This window comes from Dermochelys coriacea, chromosome 9 (genome assembly GCF_009764565.3).
Source record: "Dermochelys coriacea isolate rDerCor1 chromosome 9, rDerCor1.pri.v4, whole genome shotgun sequence".
Classification (NCBI taxonomy): Eukaryota; Metazoa; Chordata; order Testudines; family Dermochelyidae; genus Dermochelys; species Dermochelys coriacea.
In genome coordinates, this window is record NC_050076.1 from 43,332,779 (window position 1) to 43,357,209 (window position 24,431).

At 43.5% G+C, this 24,431-nt stretch overlaps 1 protein-coding gene across 3 annotated transcripts in view; it reads left to right on the top strand.

Annotated features, from left to right (window-relative positions):
- The window catches only part of ITM2C (integral membrane protein 2C), a 48,643-nt gene that overhangs the window by 19,799 nt on the left and 4,413 nt on the right, over positions 1 to 24,431 (top strand). The window contains exons 2-5 of one of the 3 annotated variants that reach the window (XM_038417543.2): positions 15,038 to 15,175; positions 18,732 to 18,929; positions 20,275 to 20,385; positions 23,945 to 24,095. In XM_038417543.2, coding sequence (XP_038273471.1) covers positions 15,038 to 15,175; positions 18,732 to 18,929; positions 20,275 to 20,385; positions 23,945 to 24,095 — 598 coding nt within the window. Of the gene's footprint in view, positions 1 to 15,037; positions 15,176 to 18,731; positions 18,930 to 20,274; positions 20,386 to 23,448; positions 23,892 to 23,944; positions 24,096 to 24,431 lie in introns of those variants that run through there. The other 2 variants (XM_043492211.1, XM_043492212.1) reach the window with 2 other exon arrangements.

Below are 24,431 nucleotides of genomic sequence, written 5' to 3' on the forward strand. Positions count from 1 at the left end.
TTCATCCAGATCATACCACTCGATCCATTGTCTACAGCCAAGCGCTACGATATAACCGCATTTGCTCCAACCCCTCAGACAGAGACAAACACCTACAAGATCTCTATCATGCATTCCTACAACTACAGTACCCACCTGCTGAAGTGAAGAAACAGATTGACAGAGCCAGAAGAGTACCCAGAAGTCACCTACTACAGGACAGGCCCAACAAAGAAAACAACAGAACGCCACTAGCCATCACCTTCAGCCCCCAACTAAAACCCCTCCAACGCATCATCAAGGATCTACAACCTATCCTGAAGGACGAGCCATCGCTCTCTCAGATCCTGGGAGACAGACCAGTCCTTGCTTACAGACAGCCCCCCAATCTGAAGCAAATACTCACCAGCAACCACACACCACACAACAGAACCACTAACCTAGGAACCTATCCTTGCAACAAAGCCCGTTGCCAACTCTGTCCACATATCTATTCAGGGGATACCATCATAGGGCCTAATCACATCAGCCACACTATCAGAGGCTCGTTCACCTGTGCATCTACCAATGTGATATATGCCATCATGTGCCAGCAATGCCCCTCTGCCATGTACATTGGCCAAACTGGACAGTCTCTACGTAAAAGAATGAATGGACACAAATCAGACGTCAAGAATTATAACATTCAAAAACCAGTTGGAGAACACTTCAAGCTCTCTGGTCACTCGATCACAGACCTAAGAGTGGCTATACTTCAACAAAAAAGCTTCAAAAACAGACTCCAACGAGAGACTGCTGAATTGGAATTAATTTGCAAACTGGATACAATTAACTTATGCTTGAATAGAGACTGGGAATGGATGAGTCATTACACAAAGTAAAACTATTTCCCCATGGTATTTCTCCCTCCCACCCCACCCCCCACTGTTCCTCTGATATTCTTGTTAACTGCTGGAATTAGCCTACCTGCTTGTCACCATGAAAGGTTTTCCTCCTTCCCCCCCCTGCTGTTGGTGATGGCTTATCTTAAGTGATCACTCTCCTTACAGTGTGTATGATAAACCCATTGTTTCATGTTCTCTGTGTGTGTGTATATAAATCTCTCCTCTGTTTTTTCCACCAAATGCATCCGATGAAGTGAGCTGTAGCTCACGAAAGCTTATGCTCTAATAAATTTGTTAGTCTCTAAGGTGCCACAAGTACTCCTTTTCTTTTTGCGAATACAGACTAACACGGCTGCTACTCTGAAACCTATCAAACCTGAGAAGACTGAGTTTGTCTCACTGGGTTTTTAAAAAACGAAAACAATTCCTGTGTGTGGTAAACTTTATAGTGCAAGACTTATTTTGTCAAGCTTTTTCAGATACTGTTGCAGTCAGTGTAACTTACACAGAGAATTACAAAAAGGGTCTGTCACAGGATGGCTGGCCCTTGTAACTGAAGCACATCCAACTCCTCTGTGACAGAACAAATGCTCCCAGTTTGGCCAATGAAGAAGGCAGGAAGCGCCTGGGGGCTGTAAAAGGTTAGGGAGAGTCCCAGTGAGTTGGAGAATCCTGGTTAGAGTCAGGGCATGTCTACAGTGCAGCCCTAAGTTGACCTAACATAGTGTGGCTGATGTCCACACTACCCTCCTTCTGTCGGTGGGGCGTGTCCGTGTCCTCACCAGGAGCACTTCCACTGAATGAAGAGTGGCAATGTGGGGGTCTGAGAGCCAGGGCTCTCCGCTCCACGCAGATTCCTGTCAGGAACCCAACTGCCCCCCAGGCTTCCCACTCTCATCCAGTAGCAGATAAATTGACTGCCAAGCGCTCTCCTGTTGACTCCGGTACTCCACCAGGGTGAGAGGCGCAGGCAGAGTTGATGGGAGAGCGTCAGCTGTCGACTTACCACAGTGAAGACACCACGGTAAGTAGATCTGAGTATGTCAACTTCAGCTAAGTTATTCACGCTCCCCCACCCCCAGTCTAGACTAGATCTCAGTGTAGTAGGGCACTTACATCTGCAGGACGAGGCTGTAGTGTGTACGCTGACATAATTAGGTTGATGTAAGTTGCTTTATCCTGACCTAACTGTGTAGTGTAGACCAGGGTTCAGTTAGGAGGTTGGAGCAGAGAGCTCCCCAGGGAGGGCCTGCTGAAAGCTCTCTGCAGGCAAATACTGGGAGGGAGGAATTGGATAGGAGACTATATGTTTGGGACTTGAGAGAAGTGAGGAAAGCAGTGAGAGGGGTTTTCTGGCGGCTGTCCTTAAGCCAGGGAGCCTGGGCCAGAGAGCTGGAGAGGACTGAAGGCAGGAGCAGCACCAGAGGGATTTGCCTGCTGGCTCTGAGCTGGAGCTAGGGGCTGGTGAGGGCAGAAGAGTCGTAGTGAAGGAGCTTACCTGCTGACATCTTCAGGGCCAGAACGCTGGACCCAGAGGAACCATGAGAGGGTCGGGTGAAGGATGCTTCCCTGGCAAGGATGCTTCCAGCAGAGAGACTGTAGGGATTCTTGCTGGGAAGAGTGGGGTTTTGCTCCAGTCAGAAGGGCTGGAGTGCATGTCCTGGTACAAGAACTGTGCTGGAGAGCTGGGGTGTGCCTGGTGGTGGATGCCGGGGTTGCACTGGAGAGCTGGGGTGAGGTAGGAGATGCCAAGGCATGGTGGGGGAACACTGGGGCTGTATTTAATGTGTTGGGACTATGGAGTTGGGAGGAGTTGTGTGCACGGGGGGCTTTCTTTGGTAATAAATTAACCCAGCCAGGGCTATTGGTTCTAAGAGACTGGACTGTTTCAGGGGACACTGAAAAGGGAACCTGAGGCAGTCATGCTGGTCGTACTGTGGCCTGCTGCAGGAGCGTGATCCAAGTGGCATGGCCCTATGACAGGATCATGGCCAAGATTTCTGGAAGTGAATAATGGTTTTTTGTCTTCAACTGAAGACATACTAAAGATTTCCAATTTTCACAAAGCACCGAGCTCATTATAGTCTGAAAATCTTGTTCCATTTATTATTTGTATAACCCTATCTCCTAGGAGCCCTAGTCATGGACCAGGATCCCATTTGCTGGCACTGTACAAATGCAGAACAGAAGGATGGTCGCTGCCCCGAAGAGTTTTCACTCTAAGTAGACAAGACAGACCGGGGTGGGGTGGAGAAACACACAAGCAGAGTGAACAGTGTGACGGCAGCAATCGTCATGTTCCATAATTTTGTGGGGGTTTTTTTGGATGGAATTGGTTAGGAGGGGATCAATTAAGAGAAGGGAAATAGGGCATTGAAGGATAGGGGGTGGAGGGACATAGGGAAGAGGAGAAGATGGTAAGAGGAGTAACACAGAGGTGAAGAGACTGTTTGCTCCAACCATCCCTCTCCCCGCACAGTCAGTCAGCACAGGGCACAGAAATCCAGTCAAAATGGTAGAACATTCTCCAAGGCCCTGTTTCTGCTGCATTGTAAACCTGCTTGTGGACTTGGTGTTTCCAAGGCTGCACTTGATTGTCCATTCTGTGTTGTAAACCTGGGCTTACAATTGCTGGACCTAGGTGTCTCAGCTGTGCTAATGCATCCATACTGCACTATGCAGACCACTTGTTTCGGGTCTGTGCCTTGACCTGTGTCCACATTGCAAACTGACAGGGTTTGGACTGGGACTTGGGCTCTGACCTACCCTCCTAACAGGATCCTAGGACCGGATCCTGGGTCCTTGCTGACCCAAATGATACTCTTGTGGGAATTCTGTGCCAAAAGATTTAAAATTCTGTGCCAAAAGAATTCTGCACATATTTTTAAATTCTGCACATTTCATTTGTCAAAATAACACTACATAATCACACCAGTTTCAAATATTTTGGTAATTGATTTCAAAATACTTGTCAGCAAGTATGTCTGTAACAATACAGAGCCACACACAAACGCCTGCACCTCCTCCTCCCTAGAGCCCAGGGATCTAGAGGGAAAAACATCTGGATGCTTGGTCCCAGGCTTGTGTGGAGTTTCCTGTGCGTTGCTGTCTCCTTCCTTCAGGGCGTGAGGGGAACTGCAGCTGCTAGGAACCCTCTACGCTCTCTCTCCCACTTCTCCCAGCAGTGTCTTCGATGTTCAAGCTGGGCTCTTCCAGGTTCAGAGACTCTTAGTAGCAGCCAGCAGCACTGCAGCCCATTTCTGTGGGGCAAAGGAAAATCTGTTTTAAAAAAAAATAAAAAATAAAAACCCCATTCATTTCTGCAAAATTCTGCATTGCGCAATGGTGCAGAATTCCCCCAGGAGTAAAATCAGACTGATTTGTGTGTGGTCAGAAATGGAGCTTGGGCCCAAAGCTGAGTCAGAGCCTGACCTAGTGAGTGTTCCGTGTAGATTTATCTCAAATAGGGTTGCCAACTTTCTAATTGCACAAAACTGAACACCCCTGCCCCTTCTCTGAGGCCTATCCCCGCTCACTCCGTCCACCTTCCCTCTGTTGCTCGCTCTCCCCCAACCTCGCTCACTTTCACAAGACTGGGGCAGGGGCTTGGGGGGCGGGAGAGGGTGATGGTTCCAGCTAGGGATGTGGGCCTTGGGGTGGGGCCAGAAATGAGAGGTTCAGGGTGTTGGAGTGGGCTCCAGGTTGAGGCAGGAGGTTGGGGTGCAGGAGTGGGTGCAGGCTTTGGCTGGAGGTGTGGGGGGCAGGGATGAGGGGTTCAGGGTGCAGGAGGGGGCTCGGGGCTGGGGTTGGTGTGTGGGAGGGAGCGCCGACTGGGGGTGTGGGCTTGGGGGTGGGGCCAGGGATGAGGAACTTGGGGTGCAGGAGGGTGCTCAGGGCTGGGGCAGGGGTTGGGGTGCGGGAGAGGGTGATGGCTCCAGCTAGGGATGTGGGCTCTGGGTCGGGGCCAGAAATGAGGGGCTCAGGGTGTGGGTGCAGGCTCCAGGTGGGTGCAGGAGGGGGTGCAGGCTTTGGCTGGGGGTGTGGGCTCAAGGGGGGACAGGGATGAGGGGTTCAGGGTGCAGGAGGGAGCTCAGGTCTGGGGTTGGTGTGTGGGAGGGAGCGCCGACTGGGGGTGTGGGCTTGGGGGTGGGGCCAGGGATGAGGAACTTGGTGTGCAGGAGGGCGCTCAGGGCTGGGGCAGGGGTTGGGGTGCGGGCTCCGGGAGGGAGTTTGGGTGCAGGAGGGGGTTCTGACCTGGGGCAGGGAACTAGGGTGCAGGAGGGGGTTTGGGGTGCAGGCTCCGGCCAGGCAGCAGTTATCTCAGATGGTTCTCGGCTGGTGGCGTGGTGGGGCTAAGGCAGGTTCCCTGCCTGCCCTGCCTCTGTGCAGCTTCCAGAAGTGGCTGGCATGTCCAGCTCCTGGGAGCAGGGGACAGAGGGCTCTGCACGCTGCCCACACCTGCAGGCACTGTCCCTGCAGCTCCCGTTGGCCGCGGTTCCCAGCCTGTGGGAGCTGCGGGGCCAGCGCATGGTGCTTCCCCTGTGCCTCGGAGTTGGACATGCTGGTCACTTCTGGGAGTCGTGTAGAGACAGGGCAGGCAGAGAGCCTGCCATAACCCTGCTGTGCTGCCGAGCAGACTTTTAAGTCTGGTCAGCGGTGCTGACTGGAGCCGCTTGAGGCCCTTTTTGACCAGGCATTCCGGTCGAAAACTGGATGCCTGGCAGCCCTAACCCCAAAGGACCAGAGGCCCCTGCTTTGGCTGCTTCTGCCTTTAGCAGCTGAAGCCTCTGGCTGGCTCTGCTTTGCAGCTTTCTCCTAAATCCACATGGTGGGGAGGAGGGGAGATGCCCCGAGACCTACTGCCCCCATATTACACTAGGGGGAGGGTCTCCCTTGTACAGTGTTGGGGGTAAGAGTGGGCCCAGCTGGGCTCCTTTTTAGTGTGTGTCTGGTTGAGTGTTGAAAAACAGAGACATCCAAAATCACTAATCATTTTTGCAAATCTCAGCCTATATCTTTACAGAAGCTCAAATTTGTTCTTAAATTGTACATTTATTTGGACCTGAAGTGTGTACTAATGGGACTTGGAGTCTAAGGGGAAAGCATTGCTAACTTCATTGATACAACAAAGCAGTGAAATGCCCTATTGCTAATGTACAAAATAAAAAATTCCCCCAAGATTCAAAAATACTAGTAGAGATGAATAACTTCAGAAGAAATGCAAAACCTTTTGATGATGGGAGGTTTTTTGGCATGTTGTCTGTTTCCAAACATGTCAAGACTGCAGAGCCTTTTCTTCTTTTGTAAAATTCATTAGCGCATCATAGTAAGTCAATAACCTACTTTGCTTTTGTTTTGGCATTCTTGGACAGTCGGACCAAAAAAGGATGGTATTCTTTGGGTTGGTCTACGCTGGAAAATTCAGTCGACCCAGCTACATCGCTTAGGGGTGTGAAAAATCCCATGATGTACATAGTGTCTACGCTGAAGCACTACTACACCTGTACTGCTGTAGCATTTTAAATATGGACAAGCCCTCTCTGGAGTTGTACATGATCCATTGTGGCATTTGTATTTGAAAGGAGATTAGCAGGCTGTCTCAGTGGAAGGTCTCCGCAAATAGGGGGATCTGCCTGATCTGTATTTATCTTGCTTTTGTGGCATTGAATAGTTTGTTTCCTTGTTTACATGTACTAGATAAGGGTTTTTTTCCACATTTTTTAAGGACAGATTTCTCAAAACTGAGTGCGCAAAGTCATGCTCTGAAATCCATACCGAAGGATCTAAATAAAACTGGCCTGATTTTTCAGTGGTGGTGGTGTGCCTGCAGTCCTGTTGATTTCTGAAAATCAGGCCACTTTTATTTGAATGCTTTAATATGGTCTTAGGAGCCTTATTGAAAGTACGACAACCATTTATTCTCTTCTGTCTTCACTTCTGTTTTACTTGGGGATTGGAAATCTAGCTAAGAGTCTTACCAGAGTAGGCTTTGTTAGTGCTGCTGATACCTTACATGGTTTTCCTCCTGGGAAACCATGAGGGAAGCCAGAAGAACTTCATCTGAAAGCCATTATGCGTCTGCCAAAGAGAGAGAGAGAGATAAATGAAACAAGTATCCCCTACTCTTCACTAAGGGGAAAAATGGGACAGCCCCTTGGTTCCCTGAATCTTTGAAGGGAGACAAGTTGGGGAAAAGAGAGGGTTGAATACCCCCTTTTTACTGATTGGAGAGAATGAAAACATGATCACAGAACTCTGAATGTCACATTAAGCTCCATATTTAACATCCTTTTATCTTTGTCATTTAGCAGCAAAGCCATGTTTTAATTCATTAGCAGTTAATGTTGATATTCTAATTCACATTGCTGCAAAAAGGCTAGAAATAGGCAGTTAAATTTTATTTCTAGTCACATGGGGTTGTATTGTTTAAAGATGTGATTAGATTAATTGTCCTTTTTGCCTTTAAATGTGATAGTCTGTTAATTATAGCAGTTTTTTTTGTCTCCTGCACCTCTGTGTCAAAAAAACACTGTTTGTGTTCTCAGTGGAAATGCTGCTTTTGGGGCCCTCTTGTAGAAGTACTTTGCACAGGAAGAACTGGTTGCCTTGGAAACTATGATGCAATATTTTTTCGTTTCTAAATCAGAGCATTAAAAATGCTTCCCGGTCTATAAGGTGTCCGAATTCTTTGTTTTGCTACAGGAAATGATGTTGTGGACCCTTCATAGTGTTGCTGCACTATGGCACCTCTGATTCGCACCCCTGGCCATATTCAAGACACTGTCTCCTGCTTATATGTCACTTCCCATTTCTGTTTATTTCACTGGCCTCTCCTACCTGCTTATAACCTTTTCTGATTATAGAAAGCAGGAGCACTTATCCTAATATATCGGGAAACCTTTTCTTAGTGTGGGAAATTGTTGAAGTGGTTCAGAAGAAATTTCACCTACTATGGATCTTAGCCTTCTTAAATTTGCCTTTTAAAAATGTTTACCCCTCCTCACTCATTAATTCATCAGCCCATTCCTTGTCTGCACCCCACTAGATTTTCTTCCTTAAGATCCCTGTATGTAATTTGCTACCCATCTTTGACATCAAATTTTGGATGACTACTCCACTGTTAGCTGTTAACTTCCCCCCAGAGGTACTTGGTTTGAGCTTCTATGGTGTAGATGAATCCTTGGTACTTCCCTGAACTCTGTATTGCCTCTAAATATGGAAAGCACTGATACTGAATGCACATTCATATTGCCAGAGTCTCATGGTACGAAGGCAATGGACTGGAGGATTGGTGGAAGGGAAGTATGCTTTGGTGTTGGAAGAAGGGGATTGGGGGGGAGCTTTGGGACACTTTTTTTTCCTTAGGAAGATGATCTAAAAGATTTTAGTAAGTATGCTAGAGCTTTTCTGAGGTCTGACCATCGCTACTATATGCACTGCACAGTGGCTAGAAGACTCACAAGAGTTAAGTATATTTTATTTCTTCCCAAAGTAGTCAAAGGTGCTTTTCACACAGACCTTTTAAAACTCCATTAAGTGCTTGCTAATGTTGGAGAAATTGGACACATAATGATTGCAAATCCTGGATATGGGTAGCTTGACCTTTTATCTCTTCCCATAATTGGCACTGACCTTTGGTTGCCAGAATTAGAAAATTGTACCATTGTGTAAATCTGTATTTGTTTGTTTCCAGAATTTCATTTTGCTGTGTGCTCCCATGGTTTGCAGTCTCTGTGGTGTTTATAGTTCTTTTACCATATCTCCTTACGTTTCCAGAATACAGACTGTTCTTTTAAAACAACAAACTGTCTGAAGATAGCCAGCATTATTGTAGGTGCTGCTCTGCCTTACAGATTATCTATTGACTATAGAGTTTCCTCTTAAAGCTTCATCCCACTTCAAGGTTCTACTCCTAAATTTCTACTCCTTACCTTCAATTCAGTTTAGAATATCAAAATGTCTTCTATTATTTTGAATCCCCCAAATGTGACCCACTTTTGGGATGCATATTTAGAACATTTGTCAGGCAGTCTCTCTTGCCCATTAAACCCTGATAAATCTAGGACAAAGGATTCCAAATCTGAATAGCACACAAATGTATAAAAGCAAAGGAAATAGTTGGTATAGAACTAGACAAGTCCATTAAACAGCTGAATACATAAGTGTGTTTGACCTTAGCTGATTTTAGTATTGCATTATCAACAGGAATATGTGTTTGTTTTAAAGTAATTGCAGATCACACCAAAATGAAAGGGGAATATCTTGAATCCCATGCAGAAGATTTCAGGGGAAAGTGATAAATAATGACATTCTTCTTTGTAATTAGATGCCATTCTGGTGGAAACAGAGTGCTGTACTAAAAAACGATATGCTTTGAAGGGCTGAATGCCCTTAACGCTTTTCTGGGGATGTTGTTACAGTCCCTCTTGGCAGCAGCTGACAAAATAAGGCAGAACTATTTTAAAAGCCGAAGAGACAGGTACAAGAAAAGGGCAGGAATTAAATCCATCTCAGCTAGAGGAGTCGGGTAGGGTACGATTTATGAGAGGTGTAAAGTGTGACATGGCACAACTTCCATTCCTTCACTTTCATTTATCATCCCCGTCACATGGTCATTAGGAAGGAGAGATCGAACCTGATACCTTTTTTTTTCATAACCCTGATGCAGTATTCATAAGGAAAGCTAAAGACCAGGCTAAATGGTTGCCATTACTGTGCTTTGTTAAAAATACTCTAGTTCTCTAGGCCAAGGATTGCAAAGAATGCTACACACATTTAGGGGGAGATGTTCAAAGGCACAAAGGACATCTAGGTGCACAATTCCCATGGAAAAGTCAGTAGGGGTTAGGTTCCTAACTGCTCTTTGTGATTCTGAGCTTTGACAAGTTTCCTCTCCTGGCTCTGCTTTTTCTCACTTCAACCTCAATCCCAACATTTTGCCTTCACAAAGCCCATTTCAGCTCCATCATTCTCTCACCCAAGGAGGATTGAGTCATGTTGGAGACCTTCTCCATCAGGCATCAGAAACCTAGAGTGCATGGCTGCCTTGTAATGTGAGTTGACAAATGTTCTGTCTCTGCAATACTCTGCTGATCCCCTGTTAGCAGAAACTTGTGCTGGACTTTGTATTCTGTTCCTCCTTTCCCTTTATGCATCCATCCCTACTCTGTATTGCAGATGTCCTTTCCTTCCGCAGCCTTGTGTGTGGTGCAAATGTACAGGAAACATGCAAGCCCCCCCCACCCCCGGAGTACTGTGATGTAAACAGCCACTCACTTGGAAGCATGCCTGATGAGAAGGGGTAGTACAGATTTGCTGCATGCTCTCTTGGAGCTCTGAGGAGAAGCATGTATGACTGCTTGATGCACTTGTAAGGAAATGGATTATTATTTACCTTCCTGCAACTTGCCAGCTATGCCTGTGTTGATGGGGAGCTTCATCCCCATTTTCAGTTTCCATTTCAAGCACACAGATTGGTGCACACTGTGAGTTTGTGCATGTGGCATGTGTGTATTAGTATTGTTATGGCTATTTATTGGTATTGTGGTGCTGTGCAAACACAGAACAAAAGGACAATCTCTGCCCCAAAGAGATTATTTTAAAAATCATTGTAGCTAGATATTTATTTTTGGGGCCAGGTACATGCTGCACTTGCAGCTACAATAAATCCCCATGGTTTTGTGGGAGCCTTACTTTGTCAGCACCCCATCCTAGCTTGTACCCAGGACTTCCCCCTCTCAAATAGCTTGGCACTACCCCTCACCTTAAAGAACTCCATAAGGTCCTATCCGTCCCAGTTGCAGGAAGCTTCCCTATCCAGCTGATTCTCTCTGCTCCCCCCTCTTCCCTTTAGTAATAGGAAGCACCCTGATCCCACTCTTCCAAGTGCTGCAAACCCAGCCTATTCAGCTGTCTAATCCTCCCAACCCAGATGTGTGTTGCGGTTTATGGACGTCTACCTGAGGCCCTGCATGTTGTATCAGGCTCTACAAAAACCTAGCACCAGCTCTACTTGATTGTTTCCCCATTTTGATATTCTTTAGACCTTGGATCTGTCACTCACTGTGTTCACAGATTCTGTCCAATGCCTAGCCCAACTGATCCCTGTCCTGTTTGGCCCATAGGAGCAACTGCTATATGTGTTCATAAATAGTTAAACAGGAGACGGTTGATCTTGATCTTTTCTCCCTTAAACCTGCTGCCTGTTTGTTTAAAAGTAAAAGAATAACCCCAAACAAAGAGAGAGGTTTTTTCTGTCTGCCTTAATTTTAAGCACATTCTTCCAATCAACCTGTAAGGTGACTTCATGTCTATGGAACTGCCCTGACAGTAAATCAGAGATGTTCAGGATATCTGCCATTCTGTACATGCATGCTGCTCCTCTGCTCTGTTCTTGTGAGCAGGCAGAGCACTGAACCATACCAAAGAGCCTGTTTTATCAGAAAACAGGAATTCTTGTATATTTCAATGCCCTGTCTGCTGGCAGGGACTTGGAAATATTTTCAGCGCATGCATGCCTTCAGATCAAACCAAAGTCAGCGAGGCTGATTATTCAGGTCCACTAGCTTAGATTGCCTCGCTCTATCCCTGTGCTGTTCAGTGTATTCACTAGAATACTTGGGTAAAAGCCAATAGACACAAGCTCCCTTGTTTAGTAATGGACTATTCCCTACCCCCACATGGGAAAATGTGCTTGTGCTCCTCTCCGCTCCAGACAGTGAGCAGTGTGAGTTTACTGTTAAATCCATAATGCAGACATATCCCAGATTAGCTGGTTCTTTTTTCAATAAGGCCGCCCTGGGCTCTGCTGTGTTTAAATATTCTTTGTCAGTACTTAAATGTGTGATTTGCTCACTACAGTGACCTTCATTGTACTACTAGATTGTATGCCTTGTGTTACAATGTTAAATTAGCATTATCAGCATGTACTGAAATCTCAGGGACATTGGGGACAATGATGTAATGTCACACACCAGATGCTTCTCCTGTGATTTATAGTGGTTAGAGCCCTCATAGCACACACTCTTTGTTAGTGTTGAACTCTTATCCCCTTCCTGTGGTTTGCCTTTCCATTAAGCTGACACTGTCTCAGCTTTCTCTTGAGCTTGGCTTGTTCAGAAGGATTCTCCCTCAAGGCCCTTCTCTTGCTGCCCCTAGGTCACTCTTTCCTCTCAGACTGCTCTTGGGCTTGAGCTAATGAGCAGCATCTGGTCTGATGTGTAGGAGTCAGCAAAATAGATCTTCGTGAACAGAAATTTGAACACACAATATTGAGACACATTTTTAACCTTGACAAGTTATAATATTGACCTCCCTAGAGAGTGGTTCTTTTTCTGGAAGACCTTTTTATATTTTATTATTTTTAAAAAAATTGCTTCCCAATGCTAAAACTATGAAAGGTGGGGAGGATGCTAGTCCTGCAAAACTTGCAATAAAGAATAGTGAGAGTGTGATTTGTTACTGGGCTTCCCTGTGGTATACTGGTTCCCTTTGAGATATGTGCTATGTCTAATTCTGAGATGGACTGACTTTCTTATTAAGATTAGTTAAAGGAAAAGCAGCTTCCATGTTAGGGAGTCAAACATTATCAGGGCAAGAAGCTATTAATGAATCAACTGCGATGAATTTCTTTTAAAGAGAGTCTAATGAGCAATTTCCATTTGTAATACAGGAAGTGGCTATGTTGCTGAGAACATACATACTCTGTGACTCAAGTAGTGTGACAGCCCAATAGCAGATGTGGATGCTTTTCTAAAGTGTAAAGATGTGGTTAAAGCAGGTTGTACACCAGTTTTTCCAAGAGCTTCCTTTTTGTCTGTCTCATAAGTGACTCTGCCTCTGGCCCAGAGGCTCAAATGCAGATTGTAATTTAAAAGCAAATAAGTGTCAGTTTGTTCATGGTGACAAATGCTGCTTCTCACCTTACAAGTTTTTAATCTGCTGGGCCGAAATGATCGGTGGGGCAAGTTATCTTTACAATGTATTTCGTCATGATTAATAGTTCTCTTTTAACTGAAAGGCATCGTCTTTAACTTTTGCTTGCTGAACCTTGCTCCACTAGAACATGACGGCTAGTGAGTCAGTTTCTTTCCTCGCGTACCCTTACTTTCTTCATTTACTCTCTGGCTTTACTCTTTCATGGTTTCTTTGCTTCTTCTGGCTCAAGCAAGTTTTTTTTTCTTCTGCAAAATACCAAGCATTTTTATCTTGCCACAAGGATGCTTTGCAGAGATCAGAATTCCATTTTGTGTTGTGTCCTTGTGCTAGAGAGAGCAGCCTGCTGTACTGTTCCTCTCACGGAGCAAGTCTGCTCTCGCTGCATTGTGAAAAGGCAAATGAGAGGGGAATTTGCCCAGTTCAATTGATTTTCAGGTGAAAACAATCTTTAAATTGGAGTTTTATGTGCTTTGACATTTCTGAATCCTCTCCAAATGCTCATATCCCAGCTCATCTGCTCCATGCAGTGTTAGCATCTACATGAGGCAACTTGCCGAGAGAGCTGTGGATGCACTTTCTATTACAGGAACCTGGCACTCCTTTCACATAATTCACTCATAAGCATTAATATTTTTTTTTTGGCTGTAGTTGCTTGAGTAGCATGACCACCATTTTTTTTTTAATCTACCCTCACTCTCTCTGCGTCATGTCTGTGATCACTAATGTTCAGCCAAGTCTGTTTTTTCACAGCCGTTGCCATGTGGCATGTTTTCCCCACTCAGCATAGCTGGTAGAGATCCCTTAACTTCCTTTATGAATGTGATTGTTTGGGTTTGAATAGTCACTGCTTTGAACTGCTCACTCTGTGATGGGAGAGAGCTTAAATTTTCTTCAACTTCCTTACTCTCTTGATGAAGAAGGAGTGAAGAATTGATTATGCACTGATCCCACAGCCTTGGGAGTTGGCAATGTATTGCGAAGTTGTATGTGTTGTGGAAGCGGGGGGGGGGGGAAACAAATTTAGGTTAGCTTCTCCTGAGGGTGCTTGGGGATGGCAGTTCTTCTGACGCCACTCACATTCTTGTCTATGCAGATATACCTGTCTGAGTAATAATAATTAAAATATCTGTCTGATCCGTTTCAGCTGGGAATGAATCCTGCAGTGAAGTTGTGTAAAAATGAGATTAACAGTGTAGGATCAGATTATTTTCTGGCTGGCATGGTAGAGGTGGCACTGTCAGAGCTAGTCATTTTCCTGGAGACAAGTTAGTGCAGCCTAGAGGCTGCTCTAATATACACCAGATGGTAACTGTCCTTCTTGCCTTCCTGACATGCCCGTCTGTACTGGAGGTTGTGGAGAGGACGATGTAGGAACTGGCAACTCCCGTCTCTACATCTCCTCTGGCCTATGCTATACCAAGGGAATTTCCAGATAGGAAGATACCGCTTGCCCGAGCAGAACAAAGGGAACAGTGGCCAGAGCCAGCTGCTTCACAAGAAAGTGCTAAAGTCCCTGAAGTGGGAAATTATTCAATAAACTCTACTTAGAGGTAGGAAGAAACTTTCCCTGTCAGAGATTGACTAATGCCCTGAAACATGAGTTTATTTCCCTTTCAAGCTCTTTTCTCTTTTGTTCCAAGCCCCATGTACCTTGAGTGTGTGTTAAAGGTGTATTGGAATGATTCGTGGGAGCTAGGTTAATGTTTTGAACACAGATGGTTGATAAAATCATTGCACCCCTATCATTAGGCAGCTCTTTAAAACAAGTGTATTCCTGTCCTCTCTTTTATTTACTCCAAGGACTGTCCCTGAAAAATTTAGCGCTTCTGATGAGTTTCATACTTCTTAAAAGGAAGTTGTGCACAAATATGGGAGAAATGCACTTGCATTTATCAGGCATTTTATTCCATAACTTCTAGTTATATAATTTTCCTGTTTGCTTTATTGTTGATTCTTATCGCAAATAAATAAAAAATGGTGAATCTCTGGAATCTGGCCAGCTTGCTGAGAGTAATGTGTATATAAGAAAAGGTATGAAATGTGTCCTTGTCATCCCTACTGGAATGATATTTTCACATAAAGTTCCCAGGATACCCATGTGAGATTACCTTGAAAGACCCTGATCTGCATTTATTAGCTGCGCTTCATAATACCGTGTGTGGGCTTTAAACAACATGTTGCTCTTCTGATCTCCTCCTACCTCATCTTACTAATATTTTTGTTCTTCCTTTTCACAGGAGGAGCAGCCTCCCCCAATGCAAACCAGGAGGTCGTCTCTCAGTGGATTATGCTACTTGACTATGGGTCTCATTGTTTTGCTCATGGGCCTTGTGTTTGCATCCATGTATGTCTACAAATATTTCTTCATTACCCAGGTACTATACAATATGAAAATTCCAGTTCTCCTGCCTTGCCGCCCCAAATAAATTTTAAGCAGCCACAACACATGCCTCATTTATTTTTTTTAAAAAAGAAACTTTATTTTGGTAGCACCTACCTGTCCCAGCTTAGATCAGGGCCCCATTGCACTAGGCACTGCACAGACCCACAATACGAGACAGTCCCTGCTCTGAAGAGTACATGAAAACTTTCCAAAACCAACAGAACTTTTTCTTGCAGCATAAAACAGTAGGACAATTTCTCTTTGATTTTTCTGTACTACATCACAACATAACTGGCTTTGCTTAAGCTATCCGTATCCCTGTCTTGTGATTAGATTAGTCTTGATATAGCCCATTCCATCATTCAGTACACACAAAGCAGGAGCAGCACGTGTCTTTTATACACAAAGTTGCTTTAAGATTATTTTAAAAATTATGAGACTGATTTCCGGCAAGTAGATTCACATGCATTTGTCTACATTGATTGTGCATGTGCAAAGTAGATGCACAGGCAAATATATGAAGCTAGTCTGCGCTTATATGCAAATGCACATGGCTTTTGCCAATTCGTGTTGGGCTATGTGTGTGTCCACACCTACAAATGCACTGACTTGGGTGGACACAAAATGGGCATGGTTCTGTACAGTCTGACCTGTATATGGAATAGCAGGAATACACAGTCCGGAAGCCTTTTGTTATTCCAGGGTAAATGTAAATGTCCTGTCACTCCTATGTCATAAACATAACTTTACTGGTCTTAGTCATAAACCATTTTTAAAGAGTGTTTTCCAGGAGGGAGCAGAAGAGGTTGGAAAAAACAGGGAGCTTAAGAGACTCTCTCTCTGTGTGACGTGTATGTACAGCACCTAGCACAATGGGACTCAGGCTTCTGGCCCTACTGCAGTACTCATAGCAAATACTAGTACTAAAGCACAATAGGAAATATTATTGGCAAATCAGTATGGGTTTTCCATGAAGCCTGCAGGAATTAGGTGCCCGTGTCCAATTGGATTAGACTGCTTCCTAGTCTAAGTACACAGCAGTTGTTCAATACACTGCAAAGAATATACACGTAAGGGCCCCTTTAAAAATGCATGGGGGGGGGGTGGAAATTGTTTTCTGTTATGTAGGTCAGATTGCCCTCAACTCCAGAAAGAGATTGGTATTATTTATATTACAGTAGTGCCTAGGATCCCCATTGTGCCATGCACTATATAAATACACAGTGAGAGAGACAGTGCATGCCTCAAAGAACTTAAATCTAAATAGACAAGGGAACCAGGCATAGACACGTGAAATGACGTGGTCAGGGTCTCTCTGCAGGGTAGTGACAGAACTTGGATTAGAACTCAGACCTCCTGAGTCTGTTGAGTGCTCTAGCCACTTGGCCACACTGCTTCCCAATATAATGCTATTTAATGTGAAAGCTGGGATCTTTTTGAAACCTCTTGAATGTTCAGCTCTTCTATATCGTGGCAGAAGTAATTTAAACAAAACCCTTCTATTCAATTAGTGTTATCTAATGAGTCCCTAGAAATGTTTGAGGACGATGAATTCATCATATTCTTTTGTTGAAAAGGTGACTTGTAAAATATAGCTTTTGGTGACTATTAGGATCTGTGTGCTGGGTGGGCCAACCAAAATTCAGTTGCTTTCCGGAAGGAGGGAATGTAGCTTATTTGTAATCACAGTTCTAGGGCAAAACCTGCCAGCTATTTTAATCTTGACTTGAAAATTTCTACCCCATTGGTGGCCAGTTGTTGCTGCTTGTGGTAGTGCCCTGAGTACTTTCCAAATATACAAGAAGGGATGGCCCCTTCCCTGAGATGCTCGCAGTCAATGAATGAGACAGACAAGTAAATAGAAATCAGGGAAGAGGAACAACAAAGGGATTTTCTGTACAAATCATCTAGTCATTGTAGGCAGCATATTCAAAGTGGGATTTTGAGAGAGAGATCTTAAAAGTCTAGGGGGCAGAGCCTTGTGGTTAATTTAGGTGGGTCAAACCACACATAGGAGGTGAAGAAAGGACAGCTAGGTGATAGCTCAGGAGACTGAGCAATGGGTGGATTAGGGTGAGAAGCTCAACAAGGGAGGGTGAGGGGAAGTTGCAGTAAATTAGTGCCCCAGATTCAGATCCCCACTCGGGTCACAATCTAAGTTGTCCACATAAAATAAGAAGCCAGATCTGTGTATGATTGATGGTTTCTGCTCAAAGGAGACTCCAAACTGAAGTACATTGATGGAGCTCTTGTGGGGAATTCTGTACATTCTGTGCTTGTGCTGAAGCAGAAAGGAGGACTTCGCCTCCCCCAACCATTTTCATAAGCACTGAATTCACATACTTTGTTTAAAAAAGGAAAATCCCTTGCCCTCATTTTAAGAGGCAGAGTGCATAGCTTTCTTGCTAGCTGAATTTCTAGCCAAAAATACACCCAGTCATAGCTGTATAGGGGCTTTGTGATGAGGACTGCTGTCTGTTGAACAACTGTTACCACATTAATTCTCTGAGGACTGCAGGATCGTGTGTCCAGCTTTTATCCACTCAGCAATTTTGTCTTTTATATGTTCCCTTGCTCAGTATCTTTCCTTGCTGCAAAATTAATTTCTAATCTTCATTTTCAGATATACAAATAGGTTATCTCCATCTGTCTTTATAAATGAGCTTTAAATCCTGCAACAAATTTCTGACCATTTTTTTCACATCTTACCTGTAGACACAGTTGCTGGGGTTATTTTTATGTTGGGATTGGTATACAAAAAGCCTGATGTCACATAACATGTAAGCTGACTGACTGGGAAGTGGACAACATCCAGTATCCCTGCTATCTGAACGAAAGGAGGTGATCTGCTTGCTGAATAGCACTAAGTGTAAGATGACCCATTCAGTGCTTTACATTGGACATTTTCATTGTGTGCTGCATGCAAAAGCAAAGGATAGTTTATATCCAATAACAAAGAGAAGCCCACTAAACGTTGACTGTGGTGCTTACTGGCATCAAGGCTGTGTGTGCAAGGTCTCCAGTGGTTACAGTTTGCCCATCTGGTCACAGAGATCAGACTCCATCCTTTTATCCTACTTTTGTTGTTGTAATCCATGGGTTAATGAACAAACAGGGTCCAGTGGTGCCTGCTTGTAATTAATTTGGGTAGTGTGAAACCATATCTACAGTGAAGTAGAAAATTCCTAATGGTTTGTGCATTGAAGTGTACAAACTGCAAGTTCAGTTAGAATGAACCTCTCTGCTTATGGCAACCGTAGCTGTTCTATGGAGGAAGATAATACTCTTGTAAACTCTGTTCCATTTTGGTTTGTATGGTGGGTGGGAGGGCTCTGCTGCTTCTATTGGACTAGAAAACAGCTACTAATGAGGGACCCGACTAATAAAATACATTGACAGACTTGTTCCTAAATGTTCACAGGGACATGTTCTGTGAAACAAGCTTAGTGGCATTTCTTGTGACCTCTTTCAGTGCCATGTGAAGCGTTGTTTTCCTATGAGATTTGTAATGGAATGCGTGTGTGTGTGTGATCTCCACTTTGTTCTAGTTTCCACAGCTTCCCCGGGAGAGCGTGTTTCACTGTGGGGTCCTCTTTGAAGACTCTCTCTACTCGCCATTTAAGGGGAGATTGGAGTTGCATGAGGATGTGAAGATTTACATTGAGGAGAACTATGAGCAGATCAACATCCCAGTGCCCCAGTTTGGGGGGAGTGACCCTGCAGATATAATCCACGATTTCCAGCGGGTGAGGAATTTCTGTAAGCAATGATTTTTTGTTAGTATAGTTAGAACATAAGAGCTGCCATGCCAGCGCTGACTAATCATTCACCAGAATCCTGCCTCCGACTGTGGAAAGTGGCAGGAGTTTAGAGGAAGGCACAGAAAGTATTAATCACCTAATTGTGTAATACTAAACCATGTAGGAAATTTGTTCCTGATCATTGATGTTCCTAATCATCTGTTGGTAATCCTGTTATGCCCTGAAGAATGAGAAGTGATATTGTTCCCATATATAACCTTATGTGAAATGTCCCAAGCTGTTTGCCTCACTATCCCTGAGCACTGAGTTCCACGGGCTAATTTGGTGCTCAAAGTAATTTATTATCTCTCAGATTTTTACTTTTGATGTTATGAGTTTGAGTGCATAACTCAGCTTTGGTTTCTGAATGCACCTTTAAGACTTAAGTATGACATCAAGACCATATTCATAAGAGTTGCACACTCTGGACTCCTGTCTAAGTGCCTCCAGGTTCCTGTTGGAGTTCAAAGGACCCCCAATATTTCCATTGCTTTACCTGCTGAAGGTACTGTCACAACAACCATCCTTTCAGCTGAGTGTTACTGGGCAGGAATCCTTCAAGTCCATTGGCATCAGTTCATAATTGACTAGAGGTTTCTGTCAAGTGTTGGATTGCATAGCCTCTTTCTTGAGGTTTAAGTGAGTTACTTCTGCTTTACACCCAGCCCCAGCAGCACAGATAGCACATAACTGGACTTTGAATCTGTATCTCACATAAGGCCGAGCAAAGCCACCACTGTTAAATGAGTCAGATGACTAGACTGTACAGATGGGATTTCTTTAAATCCCATACATTCAGTAATGATCCAGTTTACTAACCTCCCATATACAGTATATAAGGCTAAATCTTTGAAAGTGTTTGGTTCAGCTGTGCCCTGCTTGAGTGTGCAGATCAAACCACAGTGCAGAGAGAGACCAAATAGGTGTTCTGTGGAGTAATGGGAGAAGTCAGTCTTAGGAATGTTCTGGGACCAATGAATCCCTCTGATATTCATGTCTCTATGTAAGTATCGCTCAAATAGCTAATGCAGCAGGTGGTACGGTAGCTGCACAAGCAGTGAAGTCATTAAACTTCAGATATTTGACTTGGTGTAAACCCAGGTTGCTCACACACTCACCTGCAGCTCACACACTCACCTGCATTCCACTAGTGTGTGTACTAGCATAATTTAGTCTTTAATCAATCCTACTGGTGGATGATGCCACTGCTCCACCCCATTTTGTAGGGTTTTGTAATTTTTAGTTCTCCCCCTTTGGACGAGTTAGAAAGATCTCTCTGTTTTGGATCTAGGGGTTGACTGCCTATCATGACATAGCCCTGGATAAATGCTATGTCATTGAACTGAACACCACTATTGTGATGCCACCTCGCAATCTCTGGGAGTTGCTGGTTAACATGAAGGTATGTCTGGATGCTATTTTTTAATAGACTTCTGTTGAGTTAGCTCCTGTGTGTCAATTAGAATTTTTCCTTGAAAAGTAACTGCTGTATCTGTGAAAACAGGCATCGGATACAACTATATTTTTGTCTACAGTTAAGGTTTCAGAGTTTAACTGAAACCTTATTTTTTTGCAAACAGTATGGTAACTCAGGCATGTATAAATTTGTATAGGATGATTTTTATCCTCCCTGCTTAGGTTTGTATCTGTTAAGAACAGAGAGGAAATGCTCTGATACCTTTTTATAGATTATATAATTGTAGCAGGTTTCAAGGACAGTTTAGTTTGTTTCCCTGTTATATTCTCTTATCGCTAAATGTAACCAATCCCAAGGATAGAAAAAACCAGAAGAGACCAGTTTATGTATGCTGACAGCAGAGTCTAAGGAAAAGAGGGACCCAGGATCGGTGACTGCATAACAAAACAATAGAGAAACAGAAAAGCTAATATTAAATCTAGTCAACGAAAATGCCAACTTGTCCTTGCTGATATCTAAATAACAGAGGCAGTAACATGCTTTTTCTTACATTGGATTAAAGGTCTGACATTCAAGATGTGAGTGAAACTATATGCAAATCGGGTATCTGTAAATGTCTGTTTAGCTGAATAATCAGTCATTTGCCTGGGTGAATGCTTGATTTTTATGTGCATTTGTACATGTGTATCTTTAAAACTATGCCCTACATGTGTTTTAAGTGTAGACCTAGTTTTGCCCAACTTTAAACCTTCCCTTTTGGGTGAGCTCCTGTCTTGGTGACCTATTGGATTGATAAATGTTAGAACACCCCCTCCCTTCCGGGAAGCTCACTTTGTCACTGTGTTCCAGGTCCCGCGTCGTAAGCATGCCTGAGCTCCTCTCAAGCTAGTGATTCCCCCCCCTCCCCCGAATTCTTACTAAGGGAACTGGATGGCTCAGGTCGGTCCTGGGACTGACAGCCTTTTACCTCTGGTTTGTTGATTTGAGTCAAGCCCAAGTCACCATTGACCAAAATTTATAATCTGATGACTGTGAAACGAGTTTGAGGGTCCCAGTCTGGTTCCTAGACTGATGTCTTCATGAAAGTCAGTACAAGCAGCCCTTTGAAAAGAATTGGGTAACAATGTCATGACCTCATAACTAAGTCCTTGGATTGAGGAACAATGGTGCTCGATCGTTTTAGCTCCCACAAATAACTAAATCTAAAGACTGAAGAAACTAGATTGACTGACTGTCTTTTTCCCACACACTGGGGACAAGAGGAATTCTGATCTCCATCCTTGTATACTAACATGATAGGTTGTGCTGGTAATTGAACTCATCATTTAGTCTCTTTCTCTTCCTCTAACGCAAGTGGATCAATAACATAACTTCTGTAGAACTGTTGTTAGCATATAAGAACTTCCACTAATTGATTGATACTGAATTATTGCAAGAGAGTTTTATTGATCCAGTAGACTGTGCCTGTCCAGCAGCACAGCACTGTGTTAAGATGGCCTGTTTCCCATTCATTCTCTAAGGAGATACCACTGGCCAAAAAACTGGTTAATTAAAGGCCTAGGATCTGAAAACTTGCTCTCATTGCTTGATTTTTTTTTTTCTGACCACATTGAAATTGGCCACTGTCAGGTTTGTAGAAGTAAGGGTTGATGGTGAGCAGAGGATTTGTTAAGAAGAGTTAATGTAGACTGGATGAAGGACTTAAGTTAAAGGTCACCATGAATGAAAAATGAATCTTCAAATAAAGGCAAAGCTAACTTTGAGTCTTTGCTCTAAAGCTCCCAAGCAAACTGCATTTATAATACGGAGCATTTTCCTCCAGATCCCTCGTATTGCCAGTATAGCTCTGGCACAAACACCTGATTATTCCTCAATGTGAAATCACAGCTGTCTCTGAAAATATATACAAACACGTGTATGATTTTTCTGTGTGACTGTTGTGAAGAAAAATTGATAGATGCTAGATGAATCCTTCTCCTTTCTAGGAGTTGGAAGGCCTACCATTATACTGCAAAGTGCAATTTATAAAGATGGTGCGTATGGGGTGAGCTGTCAGAAATAATTTGAAATGGTCACTATATCTAAAGCCGTCAGACCAGGAAATAGATACAGTAATCCTGGATATTCTAAAGAAATCAAGAAGTGGGAAGAAAATGGAAGGCCAATCAAGCTTTAGAGATGTGTTCAGTGTCTGAGCAGTGTTTCTTTTTGACCATTAAAATTAATTTAAAATATGGGCCTTGATCTGGATTGAGGCTTGGGGGCAATTAGGCCCCAAATTGTGCTTGAATAATGGTTTAAGATTCTGTATCCTAATGTTTTAATGATACCAGTATGTATCATAACTCCCTCCACCCAAACACACATTTATTTATAGCCCTCCATTCGTTTAGCATCCTGATGCCTTGTGTATACCCCAAACTATCTGGTTTCTGATGCTTTTGGTCAATTTCCCACAATGAAGTAGGAAGAGCTATTGGGTGGATGGGATGTATAAAATCCCAGCAAATGGAGCTTCAGATCTAAAATATTTTGATACATCTATTTCAAAAAGAGTGAGCTCTTTATGATAGTTTTTCCTGAAAGGGGATATAGCTTTATTATATCCTTTCATATGGGTTTGTTTTTTTTATTATAATAGATAATAGATGTATAGCTTTGCATTAGAGTATTTTTGGCAGTAATGCAAGGAACATACAGGTTACATCTTGTATGAGCTAAATCAGGTTAGCATACGTATGTTTGTGACCTTTAGCATAGGTAAGTGACCTTCCAATTGCACTTAACAAGTCCACCACAAAGAACGTGGAAATAACCATCACCAAACTGGTTCAGGCAAGAAATAACAGACGTGAGAATGAGCTAATTGTCATTAATACATTTGAATATGCTAGCCTATGGATTAAGTGCCCCCCAGTATTATGTGGGTGAGGAAATTAAGTTTGGACATGGAAGGGGGGGGCACAGAGTGCTCAGGATCTATAAGAGGGGCAAGCCATCATGTTGAGTTGTTAGTTTTAGGTTAGGTTTTCTTGGGTCTTTCTGTAGCTTTCCAGCTCTTTCGCTTCTCCTGAGTTTTTCATCTTCCACTTGAGAATTGAGGAACCTGGACTATCAGACTCTTTTGGCATGCTGGACATGAGGTTGGTCCTTTTATCTCTACCACCAGGTTATCAAGGAAGGCTGTGACTATGTTAATCTTGGAAGTTCATATTGTAAATATTACCACGTATCTCTAGATACTATTTCCTTTTTCATTCTGGTTGATTTGTTTTTCATTTGATTACTATTCCATTTATATTAGTAAAAGTCTTTTTAAGGCTACATTTTATTCTCTGTGTCCTTGTCATACATCCTGAGGGTCCTTGCAAAACTGTATTGTGGGACAAGAATCGTATTATCTTCTGATCAGATCAATTGGCGAGCACATAAACTTTATTACAAAAACAATAATATTAATTCGCTAAAAATCTGGCAACAGGCCCTCAGATTGGATTATCAAACTGATTTTATTTAATTTTTGGAAAAAAAAATGTAATTTCAGAAAGGGACGTACCTGCCTCAGACGTACATAATCCAAGAGGAGATGATTGTTACAGAGCATGTCAATGACATGGAGCAGCTTGGCTCCTTTATCTATCGCCTGTGCAGCGGCAAAGAGACTTACAGGCTGAGGCGGAGGACTGCTAGGAGACGTAAGATCCTTGTGGTGCTTGATTGTATTTTCCACTGTGTCACATCTGCTGACATCAGCAATTGACTCATGGTGATGAGAGGCACAGACTCTTTTGAATAGCCACAAGCTTTTCAAAACTTTCCCACCGTTGCAAACGCCCCTATTCGTGACATTGGAAGCTCCTGTGTAATTGTGTACTGGCTGCTGCAGGAATTTTTACCAGTGTGTGTATTAGCCTAATAGAAAGGTTGATAAAATGCCCGTAAGAGCCAGCCGTCCATTTACATGAGAGCTTCTGGAACTGAACTAGTATTAGGAATGCGGGGAAATTTTTCAAAAATATCCCTAATATATG